Raw genomic sequence first — 23,081 nt, 5'->3', positions numbered from 1 at the left:
TCCATATATTCCATCTTTTAAATGATTCTTTTTTTAATTGGAAATAACAGGAAAAAAAAAATGCTACGTCCACAACATTTTCACAATAAATCATAGGTGATTAGTTGTTATTGATTCAAATTTGAACTTAACACTAATATTACTTTTTACCTCTACAATAACAACCTACCACTTAAGATTTATTGTAAACATGTCATTTTTCAACAAAAAAAAAAAATAGCACACGTGAATTGTCATGTAAAAGACTAATATTTCTTTGCTTGGTCCGCTGTATAATTTCATGTTTAATGCGATCTTCATTACAACAATTTTAGTTAATATGCATTATGCCCTAATCGTTTCACTTTGAACTTGAAACTTGTGAACATATGATTCAGGATTGTGGGCATTTGAAGATTATTAACCACTAAATATAAGTACCCCTTAACGAGCATTCTGAGTTGGAATTTCACAAGCTCCTAGAAACCTAAAACAATTCCTTGACAGGATCTTCATTCCATGCGTGTGCTCACTTGAACTGAAGAGCTTTTTTTGGCCTTCCTAAGAGAGATAAGATTGTTGCTGAAATATGTCTTGCGGAGAGCCGAGCTTCCTCAAATATGATCTTGTAAGCACCATTGCTCTCATCTGCAAAGAAGGCTCTAAAACAATTAGGATCAGGAAAAAATAATATATTAAAAATCAACAATAAAGCCTTGATCCCAAAATCTTAAAAGGGAGTATGAAGAATCTAACATTGAAGGAAATTACCAAGAGGGGTCCATCCAAAATACCAGTTAAGCTTAGGTAGTGCAATAAATGAGATCCGTAACTTCCAATTGAACCCTCTTCCATTGTAATTAGGATTTCATGCTCATTGGCTAATTGCTTGTTGAGATCTGCATCCAAAGGTTTACAAAATTTTGCATCAGCTACCGTCACAGAGATGTCTCTGCTTTTCAGCATACTTGCTGCTTTTAGACATTGTTGAACTATAGAATTGTATCCCAAAACAGCAACTCTGCATCCTTCTAACATTATTCTGCACTTTCCAATCAATTCAATTTTTGAAGAAGGAAAAACGTTTAATTTATTTGTTTGTTATGTATCCTTCTCTTTGTATGTTTAATAGTAAGTTATGCTAACCTCAGGAGGTGTTCCCTTGTTATTAAAAGGAAGAGCTGCTCCAATACCATTGCACTTGGATACCTGAAGCAGCTGGGTCTGTCTGTCATCTATGACTGCCACTGTGGCAACCATGTGCATCAGTTCAGCTTCATTAAATGGAGCCATGACCACCATGTTAGGCAAGCAAGCAATGTAAAGTAATAGCAAGTGCTCCACAATTGGTGGCTCCATCTGCAGCAACCATACCAGCCTCATAATCATCTGGAATTGATACACCAAGAGCTTAGAGTTTTTTGCCCTTCAACATTGAAACCATACAGGATCAACTTTAAAAGAAGAATTATGCTTTGATCGAACACTTTTTAGTCACCATTTCTATGAACTAAATTAAACAAGGCACAAAATTAATGAAGTACAAGATAAAAAGACTACAGATAAGATTCACTAGCTGAAAGTAGGAAAAAAGGAATTAAAGAGAATAATCTTAGATGCTAGAAGAACAACATTTTCAGCACAACAAAAAACTGAAACAATTCCAGTAGTCTTTCTAAAAACCAAGTTTGAAATTTGGTGTCGCATTGTGACTTACTGCACCAGCCATCTCAGAGGACATGAGCAGCATGACTGCTAAACTATAGCCATGGCCAACACTTTGAAGGCCTTAGAGAAGGCCATTTTTCTGTTGTGATATTAGAAGATGAAAGAAACACATGTTCAAGACTAGTGGAACAAACACAGCTTTGGTAACGTGCAAAGGCCAATCAAACACAAGAAATATATGCTGCTGCAGGCTAATTGTAAAGGAACTCAACCAGAAGTTATGGAGATTATTAAAGAACTCAGAAAAAGGATAAATGAACTAATGGAATGGCAGGAACTTATGTAGGAACAAAGATCAAGAAGCGCATGGCTCTAGGAAGGCGATAAAAATAAAAATAAAAATAAATAAAACAAAAACAAAAAACAAAAAAACAAAACAAAAAAAACAAAATTCTTCCACTCAAAGCTACACAGAGATGAATAGATGAGATAAAAGGAATCAGAGGTAGCCAAGGAAAGTGGCACAAGCAGAATGGTAAGGTTATAGAAGTTGCAGTGAGTTATTTTACAAAAATATTTCATCCTCAAACCCACAAAATGTTGAATATTAGTTAGGCAAGGTAGCCAGGACAGTCACAACTGAGATGAACGATATGCTCTTACAGGAATTTAGGTAGAGGAAGTAATTCAAGCTCTTGCTTAGATGCACCCAACAAAAACCCTTGGACAAATTGGTATGCCCGCTCAATTTTTTTAGAAATAATAACATGTAGTAGGAGACAGTGCACTAGAAGCAATATTATCTTGTTTAAATTCAGGGAGGTTATCAAAAAGAAAATGTTTAAAATCAGGGAGGGTCTCAAAGAAATTAATTACACCCAAATTGCTTTGATACCAAAAATAAAAAATAAAAACCCTAAAAAAATTACAGACTACAGTCCTATTTGCTTGTGGAATGAATATACAAAATTAAGGGAGCGATGAATTGATGAAGTAAAGGAGGCCAGCGTATCAGTGTTCATTACAGCAGAGTACACAAATGATTACCTGCAAAACTTAGAAAACAAGGAAGCAGCAGGTACTAGAAGGATCATCAAGTGGAAAGAACCACCACCAAGTAGCTAGTATAAAGTAAACTTTGAAGAGGTTCTCCTCATAAATAGGAACATAGCCAGAGTAGGAGCAGTTATTTGAGAAGATCAGGGGAATCTTAACTGTTGATGACTAATGATAGTGACGGGTGGAAGCAGTTGCAATGAACCCAATCCAGAATATGAACCATAAAAGAAATTATCAATACAACCAATCACAAGAATACCAATTAGCATCAGCCATGTGTCCCACATCCCTCCAAATTCCATCAAGCGGTTATGCTATACACATAAACAGTCATAGATGACTATGAGATGATATCCTTTTGAATGGGATAAGAGGATTCCTAATATTCTTCTGTTTACTACACTCTTTTCTTCTCTTAATTGAATAAATAATTGGAAAATAAAGCAGCAAGTACAAAAATGAGTGATAACCCTCAGTAGAGCAGTTCAATTTAGTTCAACTTTTTTTTGCTCAGGTTTGATTGTGTCATAGATCTATAATTTGAGAAAGATTTATTGTTATATGAACTGCACTGCTAATATTGAACCCAAAAAAAGTACAGAGTACATACAGTTAGTCCATAAACAGCAACCATTGCAGTGTAATAATTGGATAGGTTCTATCTATGGTCATTGGCATGTTTTCTTTTTCTAATTTAGTTGAGCTTATTGATTTCTGTAATTTTAGAGTTTTATTGTGATGTTCTAATAGTATATTCCCAGTGTACTTGCATTTAGTTTTGTTACCTGTCAAAAAAAATAATTCTATGGTCATGGGGCTTCCTTAAAAAATCTGATAAATTCATCTAGTTGTTCCAAATTATCAAAACGGCCAGTTATTAATGGAGTTCAGTTCAGCCAAAAAAAAAAAAAGAGAAACCAGTATTCAGTTCAGCCAGTTAGAGACTACTTAAGAGTTAAGATATAACAGAAAATATCAGATCAAAATGGGCAAGTTTGTGCATCAACATGTGTAAAAGGTTAGTTTATGCATGTTCATAGAGAAGAAAAATTCATGGAGGCATACATTCCTTTACCTTAATCATCTGTCACAATGATAGCTCAGCAGATCCAACAATATTCAGTTCAGCCAGTTAACAAAACAAATTTTTTCATTCAGTACTAAGGATAGACCAGAGCACCCTTCCTCAAGTGTTAGAAAAAACCCTACAGCCTGTAAAGTCATAAATAAAAGTAATCAGAAAGGTTAAATACTAAAACAGAAACTAATCATGAAGACAAACATCAGTCTCCATAGATATTCCAGGAAAAGTATTCTCTCACTTTATTATTAAAAAAAAATGATAAGTAATGTATAATTCATTAAAACACTATTCTCGTACATGGGAAGTATACAGCAGAATAACAAAAAAAAAAAAACAAAAAACAAAAAAAAAAAAAACGATCAAAGATAACACAGTGCAATTAAAGCACATTATCAATTGAAAATTCATGGCTACTTTGCTGCTCTAGTTGCCCAATCTTTCTTTCCCAACATTCTCCATACAGTATATTATTTATAATTTATTCAGTCTTTCTTTACAACTTAGTGAGTCTTCATACAATATATAATTTAAAATGTATTCGTAATTTTTTTTATATAAAAATAATTTATTCATAGTGAGTCTTGAACCACGACTCACTCTCCACTCCCATTCTTATGATAGCAGGAGGTGGCATCTGAGCTAAAAACTTATAAGCTTATTTAATATTTGATTTATTTATTTATTTATTCTTTCTTTCTTCCTTTTTGGCAGGATTATTTAGACTTGAGATGAGTAAACTTGGCTGTGGCAACTCTGACTCACACCAATTCTCTGAGTCCTCTCTTTCTGATACTTCCTTTTACTGATGTATTTTATGTGTTTCTTGGAGTTTGGGGTGATGTACATGTTATAAGGGTGATGTTGCTTACACCAATGTTGGTATAGAGAGTGGATTTTATAGACATTATGAAAACACTACTTGCAATAACATTTTATAGATGATTTAAGGAGAGAAGAGTAACAGGGAAAGCGTCACAAATGATGCTGATCTATCGGTGCTTCAAATCTTTCACAGCAAGTACATCATCACTTTAAACTTATGTGCGCGCACACGCACATATTCTATAAGCATCACTGTTATTTTCAGGAACATGCAGTGCAGCAATCCTATGCCATGCCACAAACAGCCCAGATAAGATAACAGAGAACCTATGCTATCATATAACTTGAGGAACACAATCATAATTTATAATGTGCTTGCCTGACATATATAGCATAATAATCAACATATCCCAGGATATGGAATGCTTATTATAACTGTGTTCATTTCATTATATAACGTAACCAGTCATAAAATTTAGCATTCAAAATGCTTAAGTTTAAAGGTGTAAGCAACAAGCCTTCACAACACATGTAAACATTATTCCATCAAATGTAATTAATGGTTTTCAAAGGTAAACAATGTGAAAACCTAGCTCATTGAGTTTTCTTTCCAGATCATGTCAACAACATCGTGAATATCAGAATAGACTGGCATCAATTAAACATTTTCATCACTAACAAGAGAGAGAAAAAAAAAAGTAGTAAATAACTACTCAATCAATAAGGATCCAAGATTAAAAACAAACAAATGTATAAGCCAGAAAAAGATTGTGAATTGAAATTCAAGAAAATAATCCTTCAAGCCAGTAGAATCTGAGAACTTATTCTTCTTTTTGAGATTCCACTTAAAGAAGCTGTGATCAGAATTTTTTTATAAAAGTAAAAGAAAATGTACCAGGAAAAGAACTAAAGGATTTACAAATCAGAATTTGAGGAAGGTAAAGAATCACTTGCCTCCCGATCTTCACTAAAATTTGTTTGCTGTGTGGTGCTACTGCTACAGAAAGTTGAGAGAACATCCAAATTTGTGTCTCTTAGAAAACAGATCTCTGTTACTGGCAAGTTGGCATGAAGTTTTCAGCAAGAGCAATAGACTTCCTATTTTTTTTGAAATTGTGTCTAAAGAATCTGATGTTCCATTTATATACTCTAAGCCCCCATTTTCAAACCAAATGAGTATATTTTTTGGATAGGTATCATTAAAGAAAAAGAGTAACGGAAATAACAATCAATGTATCATGTCCCATCAAGTCCCTCAATCAACATCGAAAATGTTTGAGGATGAACCTGGCAACCCTTTTTTTCCATGATATCATACAGTTGTGAGCATCTATCAACTAGCCCCCTCTTAAGTAACCCATCAATAAGAAGTTTCCAAGCTACTTCATCATGATTATACCCACAATGAAGCAATTTACAAAAAACTGCTTCAGCCTTCTCTTTGTTTCCGTGATCGTATAGCCCACAAATAAGCAGCCTGTAGGATTCTAGATGCGGTAAATGACCAAGCTCAACCATTGTATCCACCAATCTTACAGCTTCATCATACATTCCCAACACACAGCAACAATTAAGAAGCGAGTTATAAATATCTTCAGTAGGAGACATTCCTTTTTCTTGCATATGATTAAATAACCTTTGTGCCACTTCAAAGCGCCTGATTTTGCAAAGTCCTATAATGAGCTTGCCATAAGTGTTAACATTGGGTACACAACCCCATTCAACCATTTTCTCAAAAAGCTCCAAAGCGTTTTCAAATTCCATCATCTTCCAAACACCCGCAAAATCAATTGATGCAGTGATTGAAACAAATTCTAGTCCTACAGCATTGCTATTTTCTGTCACCGGCTTTTCATTTGAGAGATGCTTGATCAGACAGATATAGGTATAATGTGAAGGCTCACAACCAGCATCAAACATACGCTTTAGCACATCAAATGCACTATGTATTAATCCCAAGCATCCATATGCATCTATTATTAGTGTATAAGTCAATGAATCTGGTAATACTCCTTCTCTGTTCATCTTAGTCATCACATCCTCTGCTTCTTTCAATCTCCCTTGACTACAATATGCATGAATAAATGTAGTATAAGTAAACACATCAGGTTGATATCCCGATGAAACCATTTGATTGAAAACCCTATGAGCATGGTCAAAGTCACCTTCTTTCAACATTTCTTCAATAAGAATTGTATGAGTAACAGCTGTGGGCTTCACACCCATTTTTACCATCTCGTCCACCAGCAACAATGCTTCCCTCACCTTTTTCTCTTTGCACAACCCATCTATCAAGACATTATAAGTGACTGAGTTTGGCAAACAATCCTCACTAAGCATTTTATTGAGCAAAGATTGAGCGCCATCTATTCTACCAGCCTTGCAGTACCCATCAATCAAAGCAGTATATATCACTTCATTTGCTTTTAAATTTTTCTCCTTCAAAGAGTCAAAGAGGGCACGAGCTTCTTCTACCCTCCCTCTTTTGCAAAGAGTGTCTATGAAAACACTGTAAGTCCACTTGTCAGGAACTAAACCATCTTTATTCATCATATTAAGCAACCTATAGGCACTATCTAAATGACCTGCTCTACACTGCCCATGGATTAAAGAATTATATGTGACCAGGCTTGGTGACAGCTTACTCTCTAGCATCTTATGAAGCAACGCCATTGCCTTATGCACGTTTTTATATTTACAAAACCCATATATCAACTCATTGTATGTGCGAGCATTTGGACTGCACTTATTCAACTCCATCAAACCCAAAATTTCTAATGCAGCCTCAGTCTGTCCCTCCTTGCAAAACCCATCAATCAAAGCATTGTATGTGACCACACTAGGAACCATCCGTTTCTCCAACATCATATCCAACAATTTTCTCGCCTCATCAAGCCTATGTTCCTTACACATGCTATCAATTAGAACAGTGTAAGTATGAACGTTCGGCTCACAACCTTTCTCCGTCATCACCTTAAAAAACTTCAAAGCTTCTTCCTTCCTACCCAATCCACACAATGCACATATAATAACCGTATACGTCCGAACTGTTGGATGACAATAATCCTCCCTCATTTGAGAGAACAACTCAAGAGCATCGTCAACCCGTGTGGCTTCACACAGCCCATGAATCAAATTAGTATACGAAACCTCATTTCTCCGACAACCCTTTTGCAGCATAAGGTTAAAAACCCTATAAGCTCTATCTACATCCTTATTCCTACAATGCCCCAATATCAAAGAAGTGTATGTAAACGTATCAGGATTCAACCCGGCCTGCAATATCTTACTTACATACAACTCAGCCTCAACCACATTCCCCAATTTACAATACCCATTAACCATAGTATTCAAAGTGTAAATATTAGGCGAAATCATATCCCCCAACATTTCTAGATACACGCATTTCATTTCTTCAATCATAAGGAACTTAGACAATGACATTAACAGCATGTTATAGCTCTTAAGAGTAAACTTAAACTGAAATTCACCGTTGTTTTCGCGACTCATTCTTCGCAAGGAGTCCAGGACGAAGGCGGCGTCGTCCTGGGACTGACAAGATTTGATCATTGAGATTCGAATCTTCTCGGCGGCGCCAATGAAATGGTAATGTATGAGAATGTGAAGCAGCGAAGAGTGGGACTGAACGCTGTGTTGGAACCCGGGTTTGTTCTGCGAAATCCAATAGAAGAAAGAGAGAGCGGTTTGGGGATCGAGCTGGTGGAGATTGAGAGAGAAGACGGAGGAGACATGGGATGGGGATATGGAAGGGACTAGTTTTTTGAGAGATGGGTGTTTTCGCCAATTGGGTCGAGAGAGGATAGAGAAGAGTTGGGTGGGGAGATCCGGTTGTAGTGGGTCTGGGTTTGGGTTTGGGTTTGGGTCGTGGTGGTGGTGGTGGTCGACGGGGAGAGAAGCGATGGAGGAGAAAGGTTTGATGAGGAGGAGGTGGAAATGGAAGTGGAGAGACTCAACTGGGTGGTTGAGAATGGCCGTCGGAAATCTCATCTTGGAGCATCGGACGGCGGTGAGGAATCCATTCATGAATAGCTCATGGGTGAGCTGAACAAAATGTGCAGACAAAAAAATGAAAAAAAAACAATTGGTCAGAAGGAGGAGGGGAGTGGAGTGGTTTGTTTTTGTTTTTGTTTGGGGCAATTGTGCTAGTTTTCGGGGACTTTTTTGCAATATAATGTTTTTTCTAATATTATCGATGGAACAGTAAGGGCCCTGTGCTTACCCAACCTTGACCTAATGGATCGGCCCAAGATTGGACTCTCAATTTACTTATACGGTGGGTCTAGTTTTTCCTGGCAGTTCCACCATAAATGTTACTACAACTTCCTTTAATCCCAATAAACACCCCTGCTTTCCCCTTTGTGCTACTCCCTCCCTTGGTTTTTCCAATTTTCTCTCTCTTTCTCTCTTTCTCTTTTTGCCCAGAATCGCCAGCCCCCTCTTCCGATTACATCCTTTTATTTATAGCTTGAGGTGGGTGGATACGTTATGATTACCTTCTAGTCTCACTCGTGCGGGTAGGGTCCAAATTAATTATTCCTGACGTGAATATGCTTTGTTGAGAACGATGGTAATGGTGTTGGAACTGGTTCCAACCCCCAAAAGACTACTCGGCAGCGACATTCCCCAAAGTAATATCAGACTGCCGAGAATATAGGCTGTCCCGAGCAAGCACACTCCCGATCAAGTTAAAGTTGATCAATTGGTGCTTGCCTCTAGTATGCTCAAGACAAGATGGGCTCAACACGATTCTTGGGCTCAGTTTGGGTCTTGAAGTGCATTCAGACCAAGATCGAAGGTCCAACAAGAATGGGATAATGCACTGTACTATAAGGCTTGGGCCGAAGGTTCAATGGGCCTAGGGCCATTCCCCATACAATAGCCCCCCTTCATTCGTGCCTAGTTTCTGAGAACGTGTCAAGGACAACCTAATGGGTGCAAGAGATTCCTCGGGGAGCCCATTCATCAGTCTATCAGACAGACAAGATGGCCATTAATGCCCTCTCAAAAAGAGCGTTATGCCAGGCCGTCATGTCTAACTGCAATTATAACCTGATGGTTCATGAACCGAGGCTATGCGTGTGGGGGTTATAAAAGAGTTCAGAAGGGTTTTCCCGCCTCCTCATTCCATTAAATGCTCCTAGCCTATAAATAGTTCATTCCACTTCTTTAGATTACTTTTTACTTCCCCAATCCTTCAAATTTCTCTCTGCTAAGCATTCTTCACCTATGTGTAGATCCTCTAACCGAGAGTGCCACCTTCTAGAGCCCTAGTAAGTTCTCTTCTTTTCCTCCTTCATTTCTTCAATTTCTTTTCCTCTCACTAGTATTGGGAATGGGCTATTCGCACCTTCTTAATACCGAAGCAACCTTGCCTAGTTTTAGGGTGGCTTACAATATTCCCGGAGATGTAGAGATAGCTTACTGCCACAAGGGCGACACCGCTCTTTAGCGACACCCTCATGTGGTATTTTCCCATCTAATGGCCATTTTGGAAGGAGGGGTTAGGTTCCCTGTAAATCCCCTCATACTCAGTACCTTTAGGTTCTATGGCTTATGTCCCGACCAACTCCCCCCTAACTTTTACTGAGTAATGAGTTGCATCAGCCGCTTAAACCAAATATATGGGTTACACTTAGACCACCACAACATAAACTTTATGTACAGTTTGTGCAGTGACATTAAATCCGACTACTACCTTAAGGTTAGAGATGTACGGGTACGGCTCATATTGTGCCTTTCCAACTCTAATAGGAACTCGACAGAGAGAGTACGTCCAGGTAAGCGGTAACTGGCTCATCGACGAGCTCACTTGCCCGACGTTGCCACATGATGTTGGTCAATACCCTATATATTTAACTGTGCTGCTTTCAGTATCTTGTTTGTCCTTTTTGTTGAAACAAACACTAATCTATTTCTTGTTTTAACGCAAAAGGTAAGAAGTTCAAATCGGACATCAGAGTTGTGCACATGAGAGACCTGAATTTTGTGCTCCGATCAAAAATATTTGTAAATTTTGATAGGTAACTCCGTGCATCCCACCTCATACTCGGCTGCAATCCAGTTTACTCCATGTGGCAGCTTTTTGGACAAGCTCTATTAGTGGGTAGCCCCTTATTGTCGTACATCGACATACGACATCCTAATTTCCTCCCCCCTAGTCTTACCGTAGGTGAAGCTCGGGACCTTAGTCCCTATATAGTAAAAGTAGAGTCTCTTATGCCCGTGAGGGATGACACAGAAGATCTTGTCTCTCAAAACCGTATTGTACATAAACCTATTGGTGGGCCTCAAACTCAAGTTTAACCAACCAAGCAAGGAGCAGCTGAGTCTATCAATTCATCTGAAGCGGAAACCGATCAAAGCAAAGAAGAAATGGTGTCGAAGCATACGTTGACCCTTGAGCGCTTTTTGCCTAGCGCCCAGCCCACAACACAATAATAACGAGCCCAAGGCAAAATCCCAACTCCCCCCCTCCTTCTAGCTATTCCCGAAAAAGGTAACGTACTTCCGAACAAAAACCTCGGGTCACAAATGATGCTCCACGAGAACCCCACCTCTTCAGGTGTCTAGCGGGGTTGTGATCCGAGAGCCTGTCAGTGATGCTCGGCCAGTTGCCCAAGTTGGTTCTCACGTGGCATCCTCCTCTTGGCCAAAGGTGGGGTGGCAAACCACCTTCAAACTTAGTAATGAGCCATTGTCGGTGATAGCCAGTGTAAGGACATGGGCACAGGGCGAAGGGGGGCAAGTTGACCAGAGCTTGGTACAAGGTCTCCCACTACCCGAGGATGTTCACTTATTCTCAAGCGAAATTGAAAATTGTTGGCTAAGTCATTGACGAAAGGTTAAAGGAGACTGTCGAGGATGCTGAAAGGGAGAAGGCACTGAAAGACGTTGCGATTGCTACAGTGAAGGACAAGAGCAGAGCTACTGAAGCTGCTAAGAAGCAGGGTCAGGCGTCCAAGAAGGCCCGGGTGTTGGCAGAGAAAAAACTGACGAAAATAGACGTGAAGCTCGGGGGGACGAGCTCAAATTAGCCAAGGAAAAGAGCTTAAACTTAGCACAGGCTGATGAGATCGCTAACCTCAAAGTGGCCCTTGAAGCTTGCGAGGAGAGGTGGTACAATGATAGCTTCGCGGATGCTGAAAATTCTATGGAGCCCATTATCCATCAGGCTTAGCGACATGGGTTCAGGGAAAGGTGGATGGCCGCCCTGCAAGCCATGGGAGTACTAGATTACTCCCTACTAAGGAATCCCAAGCAGATCCCCTTCCCGACTTATCCTCTCCCTGCCCAGAGTTAGCCTGGCGCTGCTGACGAGGAGGACACCCCTAGAGTGAGGGAATTGGTGTGTGAGACTGACACCCATGTAGAGTTAGTCGATCTCGAGGTTACCAGTAACCTCAATGCTATGCTTTCCGATCCCCAACCCGCTGAGGACATCCCATCTCAGCAACTTCCTACCGATCAGCCTATTAGGGATGCACCTGCATAGCCTGCCAAGGACACCCCTCTATCTCATTCTGCCAACTCAACCGCTCAAGTCTAAATAAACTATTTTCAGTGCCATACTTTCTTGCTGTTATTAATATTTACTTCCTTTTCTCTTTTTTGCCCTTACCAGATGACTCCTTACTAAGGAATCCCGAGCAGATCCCCTTCCCGACTCATCTTCCCCCTGCCCAGAGTTAGCCTGGCGCCGCCGACGAGGAGGACACCCCCAGAGTGAGGGAATTGGTGCGTGAGACTAACACCCATGTAGAGTTAGTCGATCTCGAGGTTACTAGTAACCTCAATGTTGTGCTTTCCGATCCCCAACCCGCCGAGGACATCCCATCTCAGCAACTTCCCATCGATCAGCCTACTGGGGATGCACCTGCACAACCTACCGAGGATGCCCCTCTGTCTCATTCTGCCAACTCAATTGATCAAGTCTAAAGAAACTATTTTCAATGTCGTACTCTCTTGCTGTTATTATTATTTACTTCCTTTTCTCTTTTTTGCCCTTCATCTGGTTTTGCCTACAGTCACCAAGATGTGGTGACAAAACACTAATTAATTTTTAATTTGCGCTTACTTTACTTTGTTTGGTTAGTCATCTTGAGATGATGAAATGACATCTATTTTAGCCCTATTTAAAAAAAAAATTATTGCATTGTTGTTAAGTTATTTTTTGTCATACCTTACCTTCTCACTCGTAAATCAAGGTTTAATTCTACTTGGTGATAAAGGCTACTCTTTCATTTATGTCCTTAGAAAAGATAGACTATATTTTTACCTATTCGGTGATTGGGTCCGGACTGAAAATGGTTCGTACTTAGAAGAAATAAACGTTAGGCTTGCACCTTCTTAGCAATTCTAATTGAACTGAGCACATGCTTGTGCACTTAACGAAAATGAATGTTACGCTCCCGTCCTTAGAGAAGATGAGTGTTAGATTTCCCTTGTTCGTGTTTCCATCCTTAGAGAATTTTAACATAAGGTTTCCACCTGTTCGGTGATCAGGATCGAACCAGGAACAGGCTTCTGCCTTTAGAGAAATTTAATATAAGGTTTCCACCTATTCGATGATTGGGATCGAACTAGGAATAGGCTTCTACCCTTAGAGAAATTTAATATAAGGTTTCCTCATGTTCGGTGATTGGGATCGAATCGGGAATAGGCTTCTGCCCTTAGAGAGATCTAATATAAGGTTGCTGCCTGTTCGGTGATTAAGGTTGAACCAGGAACAGGCTTCTACCCTTAGAGAAATCTAATATAAGGTTTCCCCATGTTCAGTGATTAGGGTTGAACAGGGAACAGGCTTCTGCCCTTAAAGAAATCTAATATAAGGTTTCCCCCTATTCAGCGATCAGGATTGAACTGGGAACAGGCATCTGTCCTTAGAAAAATCTAATATAAGGTTTTCACATGTTCGGTGATTAAGATCGAACTAGGGACAGACTTCTGTCCTTAGAAAATCTAATATAAAGTTTCCACTTATTCGGTGATTAAGATCGAATCAGGAACAGGCTTCTGTCCTTAGAGAATAACATGTTTAGTATTCCTTCTGTTCGTTGATTGAAGTCAATAAGTTAAGAATGATGGAGTTAAGAACATGAGTACACCTACATGGCTAGGCATTGTTCACATATTACTTAATATAATCTACAAATTACATTATACTCGCCCCAGGTCTCGACATACCTACAATTAACGGTAAAACTTTTTCAAATTGTTAACATTCCATGGCCGGGGGAGTGGTCTTTCGTCCAAGTCTTCCAAATAGTATGCTTCTGCCCCAGCAATAGTGGTAATTCTATACGGCCTTTCCTAGGTTGGCGCTAACTTCCCCGCATTAACACCTCGTGCACTTCCTAGTGACCTCCGCAGCACCAAATCTCTGGCACTAAATTCTTTCTTCTTCACCTCCTTATTGTATCTCCGAGCAAGTTTATGTTGATATTCTGCTAGCTGTATTGTTCTGATTCTCGGTATTCTTCTAACAAGTCCGGTTGCTTTATCATTAACTTATTGTTTTTGGCAAGGTCAAATTTTGAAACTCAGGCGCTGCACAAATTTACTTCAACCAGTATAATTGCTTCTGTTCCATACGTTAGAGAGAACGAAGCCTCTCCCGTGGACCTTCTGGGAGTCGTCTGGTATGCCTACAAGACGTTGGGAAATTCCTCAGTCCATCTACCCTTAGTACCCTCTAATCTTCTCTTTAACCCACTCACGATTGCTTTGTTAGTAGCCTTAGCTTGACCGTTGCACTGCAAATATGCTGGGGTAAAATACCTGTTCTTGACGCCGAGATCGCTACAAAACTTGTGAAAAGCCTTACTATCAAATTGCAACCCATTATCCGACACTAGGGACTCTGGTACCCCAAACCTTGTTACGATATTTCTCCACACAAACTTCTTAACGTTCACATCCCGGATATTAGCCAATGCCTCTGCCTCTGCCCACTTGGTGAAGTAGTCACAGTTAGAACAAACCTTCTATTCCCTGTAGCCCAGGGGAATGGATCAACAATGTCTAGTCCCCACTGCACAAAAGGCCATGGGCTACTAATAGGATTCAAACTCCCAGCTGGTTAGTGAACCAACGGGGCATGCTTTTTACACTGCTCACACTTCTGTACATACTCAGCAGCATCTTTATGCATTCGTGGCCACCAAAATCCCTGTGTCATCGCTCGGTGGGCCAACGAATGTCTTCTAACGTGAGTGCCACATACACCCTTATGAAGTTCGGTCAAGGCTCTTCAATCTTACTAGGGGGCAGGCACTGTAAGTACGACCCCCCAAAAAACCTCTAGTACAGCTTTCAGTCTATTGATAACCAATATCGAGCAGCTACCCGGCGTGCTCTGTCCACCTCTTTTTCATTAGCTGGTAACCAATCCTCAGCCAAAAAGTTAATGATCGGATTCATCCAACACGGCTCGGCCACTTCTACCACTAAAATACCTACTCTTACGTTAATACTTGGTTCCGCCACCAGCTCCACTTTGATCAGCCGAGGTACTTCTTCGGTCAATGATGACGCCAATGTGGCCAGTGAGTCAGCATGCTAGTTTTGTTCCCTGGCCACTTGAACCACTCTTACTTTCAAGAACTGTTTCATAATATGCTTCACTAACCGTAAGTACTTCGTCATCTGGGGATCCTTGGCCTCAAAACTTCCTTGCACCTGATTGACCACCAACTGAGAATCTGAGTAGACTTCTACCTCCCGGGCACCTAGGTCCAAGACGACTCTTAATCTAGTAAGTAGGACTTTATACTCGGCTTCGTTGTTAGAAGCCTTAAAGCTCAATCTAAAAGAATGCTCTAGTTCTATCCCTTCCGGGTTGATGATGACAATTCCAGCCCTATCTCCCAATGCGCTGGATGCACTGTCCATGAATACCTTTCACGGGCGGACTTCTACACAACAAACTATCACCGTCTCCTTTCTTGGGGAAAACTCTGCAACAAAATCAGTAAGAACCTGACCTTTCACCGAACTTCTAAGTCTATACCTAATGTCAACAGAGCCCAGCCAAGTTCCCCACTTAGCTATCCTGCCCGTGAAATTAGATCTCTTCAACAATGACTGCAAGGGATATTCGGTTAATACATAGACGATATGAGCTTGAAAGTAATGGGGCAACTTCCTTGTAACATGTACTAGTGCTAATATCAGCTTCTCCAAAGGCAAATATCTCGTCTCAGCATAACCAAAATTTTGCTGATATAATATATTGGTTGTTGCACACCTTGATCCCTCAACAACACGGCGCTCACGGCGTGCTCAGACACCGAGAGGTACATGAATAGATCCTCCCCGGGTTCTAGGGCTAGCAACATAGGTGTCTGGACCAAGTATTGCTTCAAATCCTGAAAAGCCTTTTCGCACTCCTCGCTCTAGTGGAACCCCTTCCACTTCTTTAAAAGCTAGTATTATGGATGGCACCGGTCGGTAAACTTGCAGATGAATCGGTTGAGGACAACTCTCATGCCGGTCAATACCTGGACTTAGTTTGAATTACTTGGCGGCTTAAAGCACTCTACAGCTTTAATCTGATCGAGGTTAACTTCTATTCCTCAGTTAGTGATCATATATCCTAGCAACTTACCGGCCCCACTCCGAAAGCACACTTGTCAGCATTGAGGCGTAGCTTGTGTCGCCAGAGCACTTCGAACATCTCTTTAAGATCATCAATATGTTACGCCTCATGTTTGCTCTTAACCACCATATCGTCAATGTACACCTCCATCGTACGCCCAATCTTATCTCTGAACATCCTCATCATTATCCGCTGATAAGTAGCTCCAGCATTCTTTAATCTAAACGACAATACAATGTAATGGTAATTGGCATTAGGGGAGATAAACGTCCTCGGTAGCTAAGGCAATTTGATGATAACCCTGGAAAGCGTCCAGAAAGCTTATCCTTGGGTGCCCGTACGTGGCATCTACCAGTACGTGGCATCTACCAGTTGATTGATCTTTGGCATAGGGAATGGGTCTTTTAGGCATGCTCATTTTAAATTAGTAAAATCAAGGCAAACCCTCCATTTGTCTTTCTTCTTTTTTTTTTACCACCACGGTATTCGTAAGCCACTCTGGAAAGAAAACCTCTTTTATTGCTCCTGCCTCTTTCAACTTCTTGACCTCTTGCTGGACGACTTCGATGTGCTCTTTAGCTGATTTCTTATGCTTCTACTTCTTGGGAGGGAACAATGGGTCTACATTAAACTTGTGGACTATGAACTCGAGGTCAACCCCGGGCACCTCGTACGAGCTCCAAGCGAATACGTCCACGTTCTATACGAGAAATAGTAGCATTTCTACCCTATCTTCGTCTTTCATATTAGCTCCTATATGGAAACTTCTATCGTCGTCCGACAGCATCCTTACTCTTATTAGATCCTTGGCACAGCTAGCTATCATTCTATCCTGGGGTCCTTATAATTACTATAAAGGAACCTCCTTAGCTCGTTCCTTTTGTTTGATCTCCCAGTTAATAACAGCCACTAAGCACTACTTAGCCAGTTGTTAGTTTTCCCTTACTATAGCGATATTCTACTCGATGCGAAATTTGACCTTAACATGCAGGGTGGACAGGACTGCCCCCATTGCATGAATCCATGGCCTTCCAAAAATCGCCGTATATGGCGAAAACGAAGCGACTACTATAAATGTCACCATTACTTCCTTGCCTTCCATGTTTACGGGAAGTGAAATCTGCTCTTCTGGGATCACCATTCGGCCATCAAACCCCACTAGGGGTGTGTTGTACTTAAAGAGATCCTCATTCCTCAAGCCAAGCCCCTTGAACAGGTCGGGATACATCACTTCAGCACCACTCCCTTGATCTATCAATACCCTATTCACTATGAAACCATTAATTCAGGTTATGACCACCAAAGCATCATCATGCGGCTTGATTGTTACCTCTAGATCGTCGTCATTGAAGGCAATGGGCTCCCGAGTAAACTTCAACTTCTTCTAGGAGGGTGGCTCGTCTGAGCAACACTCTACCGGAACTACGACCAATACCCTTCTCGTCTTGGTCACTAGGGTACCCTTTGAAGCTGCATGAATGACCTCTATCACTCCTAATGGGGGTGGAAGAGGATTCCCCTGAGGTTGGGTACCCTACCTGGCCTTCTGATTTCTTGGCTCCACCACAAACTTGTTCAAATACCTCGCCTTTATCAGCTGCTCTAAATGGTAAGTATAGTATAGGTTCTAATTTCTCCTCGACAAGTCACCCCCCATCTTATTTGGCCACCAAAAGTATAGCTCATTCTTGATTCAATCGACGATTCTGTGCACCGGCTCCTTGAACTTCACGTTCACTTCCCTCATCTATGCGGCTGGCTCCTAAATCCTCAAATCCTTCTGGGGCCTTGATTAAAAACCTCCTTGTCGAGGCTGACTCATGATCAAAGCCTTACCTTTGTTCTGCTACCGATCATCCTCCAACATTTTATACTCTTCGATACGCCTCATCAACTGTCTTATATCCTCAGGTGGCCTCATTGTCAATGAATCTTACAGTTCAAAATACTTGGGCAACCCTAATCGAAAAGTGCTTACTGCGATTTTTTCATTGCCCCCTCCGATCTCGTTGTACAACTCCCAATACCGGCTAGTGTAGCTACAAAGGGTTTCTCCGCCTCCCATTTTCATAGATAACAGCGCATCCACTGGTTGCGGCACGTGGCTATAGGTCATAAACCAGACACCGAACTCTTGAATCAGCTCTAGAAAATTATGAATCGAGCCTTTCCTTAATCCATTGAACCACCTCAAAGCGGTGGGACTGAGACCCGAAGGGAATACCTTGCACATCAGCGCATCATTATGAGTGTGCAAAGACATTATTTGTATATAATGGCTTACATGTTCTACCGGATCCGTTTTCTCGTCATAAAAGTTGAATGGGGGCCGAGTAAATCTGCTCAGCATAGGAGCCCTTTCGATGTCTCTCGAGAATGGCAACCGAGCAGCTTTGCGTAATGCTTGGCTCATAGCATCCATAGTGGCATTCCGGGGTTGTCGTCCCTTTGGAGAAATCGAATCCCGGTTCGTCTAATCTCATGACCGATCTCAATGTCGATGGGAACCAAACTGATGGGATCCCTCTCCGTAGTAGCCTCCTACACTAGCTGACCCTTCTTAACGTTCCTCGTGATCCCTTCTTTGGCGCCTACCTCTTGCTTCCAACTCTAAATCCCTTACTAACCTATGCAAGCGTTCAAGTTCCTTGTCCTTCTTGTCAAAACGCTCCCGCCCCAAAGTGCCTGACAATGCCCGGTGTGTTTAAAATGACCCTTCTCCAAGACCAAATTGCTCTTCCTTCTGCTCATACTCCCTATCTTTGCACCTCTTTTGCCTTCTCTCCTGCCAAGTGGATCCCTGGGAAAATCTCTCATAACCACTTTCAGCATAACTCCCTAATTGATCTCCAGACATTTTCCTCGTGCAAGTCTCGACAGAACCACAGCTACGTAAGAGATCCCCACAGACGGCGCCAATTGTGCGTACCCCACCTCGGCATAATAGACCGGGCCCAAGATTGGGCTCACAATTTACTTATAGAGCAGGTCTAGTATTTCCTACTAAGGACAATTCCACCCTAAATGTCACTACAACTTCCTTTAATCCCAATAAACACCCCTGCTTTCCTCTTTATGCTACTCCCTCCCTTGGTTTTTCCAATACTCTTTCTTTCTCTTTCTCTCTCTCTTTTTGGCCAAAATCGCTAGCCCCTTCTTCCTATTCCATCCTCTTATTTATAGCCTGAGGTGGGTGGATAAGTTATGATTACCTTCTAGTTTATAGTCTGAGGTGGGTGGATACGTTATGATTACCTTCTGGTCTCACTGGTGCGGGTGGGATCTAAATTAATTATTCTTGACATGAATATGCTTTGTTGAGAACGGTGGTAATGGCGTTGGAACTGGTTCTAGCCTCCAAAAGACTGCTTGGCAGTGACATTCCCTAAGGCAATATCAAACTGCCGAGAATATAGGCTGTCCCGAGCAAGCACACTCTCAATCAAGTTAAAGTTGATCAGCTGGTGCTTGCCACTGGTATGCTTAAGACAAGATGGGCTCAACATGATTCTTGGGCTCAATTTGGGCCTTGAAATGCATTCAGACTAAGATCGAAGGTCTGACAAGAATGGGATAATGCGTTGTACTATAAGGCCTGGGCCCAAGATTCAATGGGCCTGGGGTCATTCCCTTTACAAGTTCGTTTGGTAATGTTGTTCTAGTAACGTTGTTTGTATTTTTTGAAAATGCGCGTGAAAACTGAAAATATGTGTTTAAATACATGTACTAAACAAGCCCTAACTTTTTAAAATTTATTTTAGATATTTTCCTAAAATTGTATTTCCAAAACATGTTGCTCATTTGATAAACAGATGGTAAAAAACATTATTTCCCAAAAATTTCCTAAAGTTTTTTGTGTTTTATTATTTATTATTTTAGTTTGACATTTAGAGGAGAGAAATTTAAATCATTGACATCTCTATTGAAAGTACTAAAAGGTGTCAGATAAACTATAAACTGTTGGCAAAATCCCCCTAACCTTATGTGATAAAAAATTGTTTTCCCCTTCTTCTTCTTCTTCTTTTATTTATTTTTTATTTTTTTATTTTTAAGTAATTTAGACTTTTGAAACTTCAAGTTTGTTGTTGTTATTATTTTGATCCCTTCGGTTTTAAAGTTTTCATTTTAGTTCTCATCAAATATTATTTTATTTTTTAAATGGTCATTTCATACATCTATGTTACTTACTTGGTAGTTAAGTCCTAATTCACGTGACAATGTCACCTGTTCTTGTCTAATTGTCTTGCCATGTCACCTAGATAAGAAAAGGGGGGGAACGCGTGAAAACTGAAAATATGTGTTTAAATACATGTACTAAACAAGCCCTAACTTTTTAAAATTTATTTTAGATATTTTCCTAAAATTGTATTTCCAAAACATGTTGCTCATTTGATAAACAGATGGTAAAAAACATTATTTCCCAAAAATTTCCTAAAGTTTTTTGTGTTTTATTATTTATTATTTTAGTTTGACATTTAGAGGAGAGAAATTTAAATCATTGACATCTCTATTGAAAGTACTAAAAGGTGTCAGATAAACTATAAACTGTTGGCAAAATCCCCCTAAACTTATGTGATAAAAAATTGTTTTCCCTTTCTTCTTCTTCTTCTTTTATTTATTTTTTATTTTTTTATTTTTAAGTAATTTAGACTTTTGAAACTTCAAGTTTGTTGTTGTTATTATTTTGATCCCTTCGGTTTTAAAGTTTTCATTTTAGTTCTCATCAAATATTATTTTATTTTTTTAAATGGTCATTTCATACATCTATGTTACTTACTTGGTAGTTAAGTCCTAATTCATGTGACAATGTCACCTGTTCTTGTCTAATTGTCTTGCCATGTCACCTAGATAAGAAAAGGGGGGGAGGGGAGGTTGGGGGGGGAAGCCTCAAAACTTAACCAAACATAATCTCTCCTCTTCCACAAAACCCAATAGCACATTGCCAAACAAAAACCAAAAAAAAAAAAAAAAACCCATCACACACGCATTTTATATATGATGGTCAAGTTTGTGTGCATGTGTGTGTATGTGTGATGGTCGAGCCATCATCTAACTTAAATGAGGTACATATCTCAGGATTCTCAGCCACCACACACAATGCTCAAGCCATCATTGAACTTGAATCACCTACACGCTACCAATCCCTATATCTCAACCATGATTCCATTAATGTTTTTCGAAGCGACAATCTCCTTGTTGGAGCTCAACCGACGAAATTAAGTATTGCACCAGTCTTAAGGTGTGACAATAACTAGAGGATGTGAGTGAGTTTTAGATCAGTGAACCTTGATCATTCTCTTGTAGAGATTTCAGAGCAATTCAACTTGGGAATGGTGTTCATTGAAGGATAGAAGATGCAAGATCTTGGTTTGAAAGTTGAAGGGACTCGAGTTAGGGTTATTAGAAATATTTTAGTGAATAGAAAAAATCAAGAATAAACCAATTGTAATCCAAATAATCAACAAAAATAACAAAGAAGCTAAAATGAGTTTCATAATGATCTCACTATGCTATAAAATCATGTGAATGGGTTGTCCTTCAAAGTTGATTTGTGCCACCTAATGTAAAACTTGATGAAAATTGATTATTAGGTCAAAAAAACCCCTTATGATCAAACTATAACATCAACCTTTATGTTATATGCACTTTCACACACAAGTTTAGGAATAACCTTGTAATAGTGTCTTCCCTCTATTCCTAACCCAAAAAAAAAAGTTGTATTTCCTCTAATCAATCAAGCAAGAATACCAATAAATCCAGATGACAATATATGGAAGCGTAATAACACTTTCAAGATAATAAAGTGTTGGTGCAAATACAATGATAATAGAAATAACACAAAGAGAAACTGAATACTACTTCTGAATTTTATTACTTTAAAGAGAGAAATTACACAACACTATTTAGACTGAGACGCGACATTCGCACTCTTTAAGGAGATTCAAGCCCTTAGTTGGCTAAACTTTGTAGTCGGTACAGACCTTCTCTGACTTGTCTCCCCCAGGATACAACAGCCCAACAAGTGTCGTATGGCTAAAACAACCTTTGCACAAAGTGTTCAAGCCCAAAGAACACTCTTCTTTGACAAGAATCTCTCTATTTTTTGTGTGTATATTGTATTTGCAATAACTTGGATTGAGTCTGAATGAGTCTATTTATAGACTCAATGGGCATCACGAAATTACTACCCAATTTATTCTGATTAATTATGTCCATTATTTTGATGTAGTGGGTGTTACAAGATTAATTGTTGGATATTAATCTGATGGGCTGGAGTTACACAATTAATGGTTTGATAAGGAGTTTCTAAAGAATGAAAGGCCTAAACGGATAGTCCATTAAGTGGGTTAATGACTCTTTATTTTCCATAGTAAAATTGGAGTATTAATTCGGGTCATTTACTCATTAACGGATATGGTAATTACTCCAAATGGGCTGTCAAGTAGGAGGATCCAAGAGGCTGATTCATTTCTAATTTTGATACCTCCACTCTTCACCTCCCCCTTACGCATGTATCTAGCCCAATATTTGAGTCAATACATTTTAGCCTATTAATCACCACAATTAAAAAGAATAAAATAGTCTATCTCCTTTTCAATGTGTGATTAAATATTTTTCACTAACTCCTCATCTCCCACATCTTTACATATATGTTATAACATTTATTCATTTTAATTATTTAATATTAAAATACCCCAAGGAACAACACTTTAATGTTATGATTGAGACATCCATAACGAGTTCAAGTGTTGTGATTGGACATTAAATAAGCCACTAGTTTGGTCAAAAAAACAATAAAATAATATATTAGCTTATGATGAAAGCTAAGCTACAATGGATTCAACCAAATAG

At 39.7% G+C, this 23,081-nt stretch overlaps 1 protein-coding gene across 8 annotated transcripts; it reads right to left on the bottom strand.

Moving 5' to 3' along the window:
• Nucleotides 1-230: 230 nt before the first annotated feature.
• On the bottom strand, nucleotides 231-8,750 carry LOC112027156 (pentatricopeptide repeat-containing protein At5g65560). 8 transcript variants are annotated; one of them, XM_065774090.1, is made up of 6 exons: nucleotides 5,567-8,750; nucleotides 3,782-3,918; nucleotides 2,695-3,020; nucleotides 1,126-1,405; nucleotides 751-878; nucleotides 231-627 (listed from the first exon to the last, which is right to left on the bottom strand). In XM_065774090.1, the coding sequence occupies exon 1, from the start codon at nucleotides 8,654-8,656 to the stop codon at nucleotides 5,849-5,851; it is 2,808 nt and encodes a 935-aa protein (XP_065630162.1). In that variant the 5' UTR covers nucleotides 8,657-8,750; the 3' UTR covers nucleotides 231-627; nucleotides 751-878; nucleotides 1,126-1,405; nucleotides 2,695-3,020; nucleotides 3,782-3,918; nucleotides 5,567-5,848. The 8 variants fall into 8 exon arrangements, with proteins under 8 accessions (XP_065630162.1, XP_065630163.1, XP_065630161.1 ...); XM_065774091.1 differs by having other exon boundaries at nucleotides 1,126-1,368; XM_065774089.1 differs by lacking the exon at nucleotides 2,695-3,020.
• Nucleotides 8,751-23,081: the final 14,331 nt, after the last annotated feature.

Source organism: Quercus suber, unplaced genomic scaffold, assembly GCF_002906115.3.
Source record: "Quercus suber isolate HL8 unplaced genomic scaffold, Cork oak 2.0 scaffold_86, whole genome shotgun sequence".
Lineage (NCBI taxonomy): Eukaryota > Viridiplantae > Streptophyta > Magnoliopsida > Fagales > Fagaceae > Quercus > Quercus suber.
This window is presented reverse-complemented; position numbering and strand designations above follow the sequence as displayed.

What these genes read in the sequence shown, in the direction of transcription:
- LOC112027156 (XM_065774090.1), bottom strand. Translation starts at nt 8,656, where the DNA reads ATGAATGGATTCCTCACCGCCGTCCGATGCTCCAAGATGAGATTTCCG.